General features: G+C 46.1%; 1 protein-coding gene across 7 annotated transcripts in view; it reads left to right on the plus strand.

Moving 5' to 3' along the window:
• MSANTD3 (Myb/SANT DNA binding domain containing 3) overlaps positions 1–7798 on the plus strand; it is a 28608-nt gene extending 20810 nt beyond the window's left edge. For all 7 annotated transcript variants that reach the window (XM_070054914.1, XM_070054915.1, XM_070054918.1 and 4 more), the window contains one exon: positions 6640–7798. In XM_070054914.1, coding sequence (XP_069911015.1) covers positions 6640–7049 — 410 coding nt within the window. In that variant the 3' untranslated portion in view covers positions 7050–7798. The remainder of the gene's footprint in view (positions 1–6639) is intronic.
• The last annotated feature ends 2325 nt before the right edge of the window (positions 7799–10123 follow it).

Genomic DNA, 10123 nt, shown 5'->3' on the forward strand with positions numbered 1-10123 from the left:
TTTGAAAGAGTTACACAGAGAAGGAGAGGCAGTGGGGGAGAAAGAGAGAGAGAGAGAGGAGAGAGAGAGGCGCCTTCCATCTGCTGGTTCACTCCCTAATTGGCCACAACGGCTGGCTCTGTGCCAATCTGAAGCCGGGAGCCAGGAGCTTTTTCCAGGTCTCCCACATGGGTGCAGGGGCCCCAGGACTTGGGCCATCTTCCACTACTTTCCCAGGCCATAGCAGAGAGCTGGATTGGAGGAGGAGATGCCAGGACTTGAACTGGCACCCACATGGGATGCTGGCACTGCAGATGGCGGCTTTACCCGCTATGCCTCAGTGCCGGCCCCTATAGATACCTTTTTAAAAAAAAAAAATCTTCAATCTACTGATTCATTTCCTAAATACCTGCTGTAGCTGGGGCTGCACCAGACTGGAGCCAGGAGCCAGGAAACCAATCTGGGTCTTCCATGTTGGTGAGGAACTGAAGTGTTTGGACCATTATCTGCTGCCTCCAAGGTGCATTATTAGGAAATGGGACCAGAAGGAGTTGAGACTTCATCCTAGGCCTCCAACATGAGATGTGGACATCCCAGGCAATGGTTTAACCTGTTGCATCATGACACCTGCCCCTAGATAATTTTTTTTGTTCTTTTTTGACTTAGAATTATATATATATTTTTAAAAAGATATATTTATTTATGGGGCCGGCGCTGTGGAGTAGCGGTTAAAATTGCCGCCTGCAGTGCCAGTATCCCATGTGGGCTCCGGATTGAGTGCTGGCTGCTCCACTTCCGATCCAGCTCTCTGCTGTGGCCTGGGAAAGCAGTAGAACATGGCCCAAGTCCTTGGGCCCCTGCACCTGTGTGGGAGACCCAGAAGAAGCTCCTGGCTCCTGGCTTCGGATTGGCCCAGTTCCAGCAGTTGCGGCCATTTGGGGAGTGAACCAGCAGATGGAAGTCTCTCTCTCTCTTTCTCTCTCTCTTTCTCTTTCTCTGTGTGTGTGTGTCTTTCAAGTAAGATAAATAAAATGTTAAAGAAAAAAAGATTTATTTATTTATTTGAAATTCAGAGTAACAGAGAGAGGGGAAGACAGATCTTCCATCTGCCAATTCATTCATCAAATGGCTGAACAGCCAGGGCTGGGCCAGGCCAGAGCCAAGAGCCAGGAGCTTCTTCTGGGTCTCCCACATAGGTGGAAGGGGCCCAAGCACTTGTGCCATCTTCTGCTGCTTTCCCAAGCCACATTAGCAGGGAGCTGGATCAGAAGTGGAACAGCTGGGACTCACTGGCGCCCATATGGGATGCTGATACCGCAGGCTGCGGCTTTACCTACTATGCTACAACACCAGCCCCCAGAATAATATTATTAAGATCCAATCCAGCTGGCGCCGTGGCTCAATAGGCTAATCCTCCACCTTGCGGCGCCGGCACACCGGGTTCTAGTCGCTGTCCGGGCACAGGATTCTGTCCCGGTTGCCCCTCCTCCAGGCCAGCTCTCTGCTGTGGCCCGGGAGTGCAGTGGAGGATGGCCCAAGTGCTTGGGCCCTGCACCCCATGGGAAACCAGGAGAAGCACCTGGCTCCTGCCTTCGGATCAGCGTGCTGCACCAGCTGCTGCGCACCAGCCGTGGCGGCCATTGGAGAGTGAACCAACAGCAAAAAGGAAGACCTTTCTCTCTGTCTCTCTCTCTCACTGTCCACTCTGCCTGTCAAAAAAAAAAAAAAAAAAAAAAAAAAAAATCCAATCACGATGTGTAAATCTAACCTGCTGCTTTTACTTAATGCATTATCTTCTGTAGTATACGTCTCCCACATCTTTTGTTTCCATTTTCTCACTGTCCTATTGCATTCATTTTATTGAGAAGAGCTGGAGTTTGACCTGCCATAGTCGGGTTTCTGTGCTGTTACTAGACTTACTCAAACTGCCCAAGGGAAGTAATGCCCCCTTGACTGAGTTCTCTGTCCCAGGAAAGCTGAGAGGCCTTCCTATCCTTTTGTATAAAACTGAATTGTTTCTTTGGGTGGCTTTGTTTTACCTGGGAGAGAGAGTGTATGGTATGTGTGCACAGCAGGCTGCTATTCCCAGGCTGGTCTTTTTCAATTAAGAGAAGATTCTTCTATCTGCACCCTGGCTTCTGTTGATTGGAGGTAATGTTTATGTGAAAGATAATTACTGTATCAGACTTCTCTGGTTTTTTAAACTGCAACTTCTGCCAGTCTTCTTAAGAGTCATGGCTCTTTTTATTTAAAATATGTATGTTAGCACACATTTTAAAAAGAATAGCTTTAAAATAGAATCATATCTGTTCTCCAGACATGAAGGTACTGTGTTAATGTTCACAGCTCTGGAGAGAAATGGAAAATTCAGAATATGCACCCATATTCTTATTAAAGTGTTTAATGTGAGAGTTGGTGAAACAGAGAGCTCCCATATGCTGGTTCATTCTCCAGATGCCTGCAGCAGGAACTGGCAACTCAGTGCAGGTCTCCCCTGTGGGTGGCAGGGACCTAGCCTCCTGAGCTATACTTGCTGTCTCCCAGGGTGCACATAAGCAGGAAGCTGGAATCAGGAGTGGAGCTAAAACTCACACCTAGGCACTCTGATAGGGAATGTGGCATCTTAACCTTAATACCAAATGCCGACCCCAGAATATACAGCCTCTTATTTTTAAAAAGATTTATTTATTTATTTGAGAGGCAGAGACAGAGAGAGAGAGGTAGATCTTCCATCCGTTGGTTTACTCCCCAGATGGCCACAACAGCCAGAGCTGTGCTGATCGGGAGCCGGGAGCCAGGAGCCAGGAGCTTCTGGGTTTCTCATGCAGGTGCAGGGTCCCAAACCTTTGGCCATCTTTCACTGCTTTCCCAGGCCATAGCAGAAAGCTGGATTGGAAGTGGAGCAGCTGGGACTCAAACTGACGCCCATATGGGATGCTGGCACTGCAGGTGGTGGCTTTACTTGCTACTTCACAGTGCTGGCCCCCTACAGCCATATTCTTAATAATAGTTGGCTTTGGGCTGGCGCCACGGCTCACTAGGCTAATCCTCCGCCTGTGGCACCAGCACCCCGGGTTCTAGTCCCGGTTGGGGCGCCGGATTCTGTCCCGGTTGCTCCTCTTCCAGTCCAGCTCTCTGCTGTGGCCTGGGAAGGCAGTGGAGGATGGCCCAAGTGCTTGGGCCCTGCACCCCATGGGAGACCAGGAGGAAGCACCTGGCTCCTGGCTTCGGATAGGGGCAGCGCGCCGGCCGTAGCAGCCATTTGGGGGGTGAACCAACGGAAGAAAGACCTTGCTCTCTGTCTCTCTCACACACTGTCTGACTCTCTGTCAAAAAAATAAATAAATAAAAAAAAATAGTTGGCTTTGTAGTGGAGACAACTTGGAGACTACATTTTAAAATATATAAGTGATCAGCTGAGCAGATGAGTCATGGGAGGTGAGACTGTGGTGGTTGAGCTTACGTTTTTTTTTTTAGAAAGTCCTGGATTAGAATCCTGTTTCTTTCATTTAGCTAAGTGACCTGGGCTAGTGTGTTTTGTTTTCTTTAATAATATCTCCCTCAAACGATAATTTTAAGGATTAGATGAAGCAGTGCTGTAAAGAAAGCACTGGCCTTGTACCTGGTTAGGTATGTAGGACTTGATGGCTACAACAGCAGCAGCAGCATCAGGTTTCTAAAAGCCTAGAATTATTGAGATAAAAGTGAACATTTAGAAATTGGGAGAGACAACAGTATTGTGAAAGGATGAATTTTAAAGACTCGGAGGAGTATTCAGAACTATCTCCTGGAATGAAATCAGAGAAAAGAGACCAGAGGTACCAAAAAATGTCTAATATTTCCAGTCTTGCAAGGAAGTATTTTCAGATAGAAAGCCAGAAAGGAAGCAGGTGAGGTAATGCTCTTTGCAACTGACCTCACATCTGAGGCCCCCGTCCTCCTGTGAACCCTCTGCCATGCCTTTGTCCTGTGCCTGCGTTCCCCATCAGAACACTGCTGTTTCTGCGTAGTTGTGCCGTGTCAGGAGGCGTATGGTCCGCTGCAGCCCGTTCACCCCCGACTCGATTCTGTGTGTGCAGAGCTGTCTCAGCCTCAGTGCTGGGTTCTGTAGAAGGCTGCCGCTGTCTCAAAGGCCTCACAGACTTGAAGGGAAGGGAGTTAAACCACCAGTTTTCTTTTTTATTCTTCTTCTTCTTTTAAAGGATTGCTTTTTTTTTATTTGAAAGTCTGAGTTACAGAGAGAAAGAGAGAGAGATGAGAATCTTCCAGTGGTTCACTCCTCAGATGGTTGCAACAGCTAGCATTAGGCCTGACTGGAGTCATCTGGGTCTCCCACGAGGGTGGTAGACACTTGGGCCATCTTCCAGTGCTTTCCAGGACACATTAGCAGAGAGCTATATTGGAAATAAAACAGCCAGGACTCAAACCGGCACCCATATGGGATGCCAGCACTGCAGGCGGCAGCTTTACCCACTACATCACAATGTTGGCCCGAAAACCAGTTTTAACAAGTGCTCTGCTGAAGGTGGGCCCAGGAGGCAGTGGGAACAAGAATGAAAGATGTGGAATTGAGGCCAGACCTGTTGGAGTTGGCAAAGTTTCCTAGGGAGACATTTCATTACCTTTGGTTGCTATAGTAATGCCTTTTTTTTTTTTTTTTTTTTTTTTTTTTGTTAACCTTCTTTTCTAAAAGTAAGATTTTTACTTTTTCTTTAACCTGAGTTAGGGACTGGTAATGGTTGTTACCTTACTCCTTGGAGTGAAATGATCTAAGCAATGGCCATTTTCCTTTTATTAACAGTATTATGAATTTGGTTCCCCCAGTAGCCGTTAACATTCCTAGCATCCCATCTTCCAGAATAATGGAGTGGTTGTAATAATGTAATCAACGCTGTTAATAAATTGATGTTATTTTTCTCCAAGGAGAAGACTCTAATTATTGAAAATATAAAGCTTCCCAAGAAAGCATGGAGTCACAGTTACAAGACTTCATGGGTTAGTGGAGTTAGTAGTTTCCTTCATGAAACTCCTTAACTGACACTACTGTCATTGCCACGTAAGAATATCAGTGTAAGTGTGGCACCTACCAAAACTGGCGTCCTTTTGGATCCATATGTTCTCTTCCTGTTGTATTCAAGGGCTCAGCCAGTAATTATCACTAGGCGTCCACTATGTACCAGGCAACATAATTGGTACCCAAGGATAAAAGAAATTAGTAAGCCATGTTGCCAAAATAATGCTGGTATCTGTTAAGTGTGTAACAGAAGAGTATGTCTAGGGGGCTGGCACTGTGGTGTAGTGGGTAAAGCCGCTGCTTGCAGTGCTGGCATCCCATATGGGTGTTGGTTCGAGTCTGGGCTGCTCCACTTCCGATCCAGCTCTCTGCTATGGCCTGGGAAAGCAGTGGAAGATGGCCCAAGTCCTGCACCCACATAGGAGACCCAGAAGAAGCTCCTGGCTCCTGGCTTCAGATTGGTCTAGCTCTGGCCATTGTGGCTATTTGGGGAGTGACCAGTGGATGGAAGACCTCTCTCTCTTTCTCTGCCTCTGTCTCTCTGTAACTCTGCCTTTCAAATAAATAAATAAATAAATCTTAGAAAAAAAAAAAGAACATGTTCAGAGAAAGGAGAGAGCTGAGCTCTCACAGCCAGTGACACTAGTCCTGAAGGATGAGTAGGAGGGAGATTGAAAAAGGGAGATTAGGGTGAGTGGGGGGACACATAGCCGAACTTCTAGCTGAGGAGACAGTGAGATAGGCTCATATGGTATTTTGAAGAATAAGACAAGAAGGATAAGGGGAGATGGGAACCAGGTTGTGAAGTTACTTAGGGTGGATTCAGAACAAAGCCAGAGATGGGAACCCCAGGGGAATGTGAAAAATGAACCAAGTGGATGGGGTAGGAGCCTGAGTTCCTCCAGGGGACTTGAGAAGGAGCAGTCTACGAGGAGGGAGGTGATGGGAGAACCAGGAGAGCAATGGTGCAGAAGCTCATGGAGGATAGAAATTCCGGGAAGGGTTGTGACATTCTAATGAGAGGTTAAGCAAAAGGGGACAGCTGACAGTGTTCTTGAGATCTGAGTTTTGGCCCCAAATGGTAGTGATGGAGGTGGTGGTGGAAGAAATGGCATGTGTTAAGCCAAAGAGTGTAGTCTCATCCTTCAAGGGAGAACGTTAATGAGATGGCCATCCAACATGAGGGTTAATACCTGTGACCAGGAAACTCCCAGAACTCTGGTGAAGACTGGCAGAGGGTGATGATGAGACCGACAGAGGTTTTCCTCTGTCGACAGGCTGCTGGCCTCGTGGTGTGTGGACTTAACACTTGTCAGAGGTGGGCACATCTCACTTAGAGTTTCTGTCAACAAAACAAGGTCTTTGATTCTTGATACACACGGTCTCTGACCACTGTTAACATAGTCTCTGGTTCTAGAAATGATATAATGAAACCCTTTCTCATTATTTCTTAAGGGAAAATTGCTTTTGATTTATGAGTTTTTAAAAAGTCAAGTGTGACAAGGGTGCCTGGAGACACGAAGCTCAAAGCACATTATTTTAGAAACATCCTATAATGAGGGACCCTGTCATTTGAAGTAGGATTGTTTTTTTTTTTTTCTCTGCCTGTAAAATCTTTGAACATGTTTTCTGCTACTGTTTTTCAGAATCATTTGCTGTTTCAAATAGAGAACTGTGCGATGATGAGAAAGAGTTCATACATTTTCCAGTATGTGAGGGGACCTCTCAACCTGAACCCTCGTGTTCAGCTGTCAGAATAACAGCCAATAAAAACTACAGGAGCAAAACCTCTCAGGAAGGTGCTTTAAAAAAGATGCATGAGGAAGAACACCATCAACAAATGTCCATCTTACAGCTGCAACTGATACAAATGAATGAGGTGCATGTGGCCAAAATCCAGCAGATAGAGCGAGAGTGTGAGATGGCAGAGGAGGAACACAGGATAAAAATGGAAGTTCTCAATAAAAAGAAGATGTATTGGGAAAGAAAACTACAAACTTTTACCAAGGAATGGCCTGTTTCCTCATTTAACCGGCCCTTTCCCAATTCACCCTGAGACTCTGGGGCTGGCTCCTTGGTTGTTAATCTGTGTGGGCAAAGTCTGGAACATGAACTTGTGGTCAGTAACCTGTAACACAGCTACAACTAGGAAATTTAGAGTGGTAGTAGTGACTTATTTAAGAATACATTCAGGTAAACAGCTGCACCCCATGTATCCCTTAAGTGGCAAAGAAGCTGTTAGTCTTTGAAAATTATCACTATGAGTGCTATAATTCTGAATGTAATGTCTCTTAATTAGAATTCATACAAGAACCATGTGCGAGTGTTGTATTTTTTTTAAGCAAATGCAAGTGTGACTATAAAGGAGTGTGGCTGTTTTTTTTCTTTTTTTTTTTTTAAGCAGACAACAGAACTTTTCTGTCCAAATGAATGTCCTCCCATTGAAAGTGGCTGTCCTGGAGGCCGCGTGTTTCTCCTGTGGCGCTGGTGTTGCTGAGAACTTGCTGAGGCCTTTAGGGAAACCTCCACGAGCGCCGCAGCACCGTTTTTCACTTTTTCAGTGTCTCCGTCTGAGCGTGGATGTTCTGTGTTCAAGCAGCCCAGCATTTGGAAGGATATTTTCTAATGTGGCTCATAAACTGCCTATGAAGGCCTGTCCCCAAAGAGGAGCTCCAAATGATGTCCCAGCAGTGGTTCGTTGTTGGAACCAAGGGTGTAACTACTTGGAGGGAGAAATGTTCACTTAGATTTCTACATTCTCTGTTTGTTTTATTAAAGAGAAAGAATTGAAATTTTATAGTCACACTGTGTATGTTTTTTAAAGGTGCTGCCTTCTCAACTGTGCTTGTTTTTGCCTTCCCTCTGTAGTTCCTCCTGAACTCCTCTTCTGAGTTAATATGCGACCTTTGCTTTAGTTGCTAGGCACCTAAGGAAAGGCCCTTCCCTCACCATGCTCAGGGGACTATTAGTAGTGCTGTACAGTTGGCATCACACAGTCAGCATTGGCCCTTTTAGGAATCCATCACCAACATGGTTGGAAATGCGGATTGATCAGTGGATATCGTGCTGGAGCTGTGATATGCGTCCAGTTTCTCCTGTAGCCTAGTGTTAAAAACATTCCTGGGAGTTGGAACAAGCAGTAGCTTGAAGCAGCAATGTGACACTGTTGTGCCAAGGCAGATCGGCAGTTTTTTTTTTTTTTTTTTTGACAGGCAGAGTGGACAGTGAGAGAGAGAGACAGAGAGAAAGGTCTTCCTTTGCCGTTGGTTCACCCTCCAATGGCCGCCGCGGCCGGCGCGCCGCGCTGATCCGATGGCAGGAGCCAGGAGCCAGGTGCTTTTCCTGGTCTCCCATGGGGTGCAGGGCCCAAGCACTTGGGCCATCCTCCACTGCACTCCCTGGCCACAGCAGAGGGCTGGCTTGGAAGAGGGGCAACCGGGACAGAATCCGGCGCCCCGACCGGGACTAGAACCCGGTGTGCCGGCGCCGCTAGGCGGAGGATTAGCCTAGTGAGCCGCGGCGCCGGCCAGATCGGCAGTTTTTGAGATTGGGTTTTCAAGGCCATGTGGTGGGGAAGGAGGAGTGTACATGGCAGAGGCTACCTAAGGGAAGGTAGGACTCTTAGGGCCTGAAGGCTAAGCTTGGCGCCGCTTCACGTTCTTACGTGACCTTGGGTAACTCCTTTCAGTCCTTGGTGTGGTGTGTTCTGTCCATACAGTCAGGGAGTTGGGCTGGAGGTTCTGAGAGTCTGCTCCAACCCTTGGCTGAGGTGTGCTCTGTGCAGTCTTAGATCAGTACTGCTGACATCCTCGTTGTCTGCAAGGCGTGGCCAACAGGGAGCAACTGCTTCCTGCAATGGCTGAGATTCCCTCCTTCATTTGGACTTTGGGTCCTGGGGATTCTAAGTTCTGTACAGTACACATAGCCTCATCATTTGCACACTGTATAAAACTTAAATGGATATCGTTTTATTCTCTGAATCATATTTTTAAAATATTTTCATTTTATTTAAGTGGCGGAGACAAAGGTCTTTCATCCACTGGTTCATCCCCAAATGTCCGTAAGATACAGCATTGGGCCAGGCTGAAGCCAAGAGCCTGGAACTCAATCAGGGTTTCCTATGTGAGTGGCAGGGACCCAAATACTTGAGCCATTACCTGATGCCTCCCAGGGTGTACACTGGCAGGAAGCTGGATTGGAAGCAGAGGAGCCAGGACTGGCACCAGGCACCCTGGATGTAGGATGCAGGTGTCTCAAGCAGCAGCCTCACTGCTATGCCACATACCTGCCCCTGGAATAATATTTTTAGTCTCCTAGAGGAAGCGATTAATTGAAGGAAGACTGGGAAGACAAGTCATCTTTGGAAGTTGAAGGATCTTTCCTATAAGGATTTGTAGTCTTTAGTTTTAATGAAATAGACCTGTTAGACAACGATGCATCAGGATAAAGTCTCAAGCTTAAAAGGTTTGTGGAAGACAGGACTTGAAACTCCAAACCTTCCCACCCCTTCAGGATGAAGACAGGGAAGTAGCAGGCCCAGAACACACATGTGAACTGAGAAAAACTTGCTATTGCTTCACCCACTGATCTCTAGGAATCTTGTTAATAGGCAGATTCTGTATTTCATATAAGCTTCATGCCACTTCGGCTTGATGGTCATCACATTTCTGAGGAACAAGATTTTAGAGCGCCCAATGATGTTTTTTTTTTATTCTTCTCAAAAAAAAAAAAAAAAACAAAACAAAACAAAACAAAACCACAAACCACTTGTGGCTAGGTACATGTTTGTGTAGAGTAGTGTATTGGGTATTATTTTCTCTCTCAGAACTTAATGACTTAAGCACATAAGCAACAATGTAGGGCAAAAAATGCTCACACACAATAGTGCATTTTAATTGAACTAATTCCTAACTGAACAAATATAATTAAACCAGCAGCTTGAAGCACTTTGCTCTACTGTTAATGGTATTTATGAGTTTATAGCAGTAGTTTCCAACCTTGGCTATGCATTAGAAATGGTATTTTATAAATCATTAATCCCACCTGGTCCAACTTCGAGAGGATGCCAATTCAGTTAACCTGGATTAGGACCTGGTAATCTGTATTGTTGGAAGTTTTAAAGGCCATTAT

Source organism: Oryctolagus cuniculus, chromosome 1 (genome assembly GCF_964237555.1).
Source record: "Oryctolagus cuniculus chromosome 1, mOryCun1.1, whole genome shotgun sequence".
NCBI lineage: Eukaryota > Metazoa > Chordata > Mammalia > Lagomorpha > Leporidae > Oryctolagus > Oryctolagus cuniculus.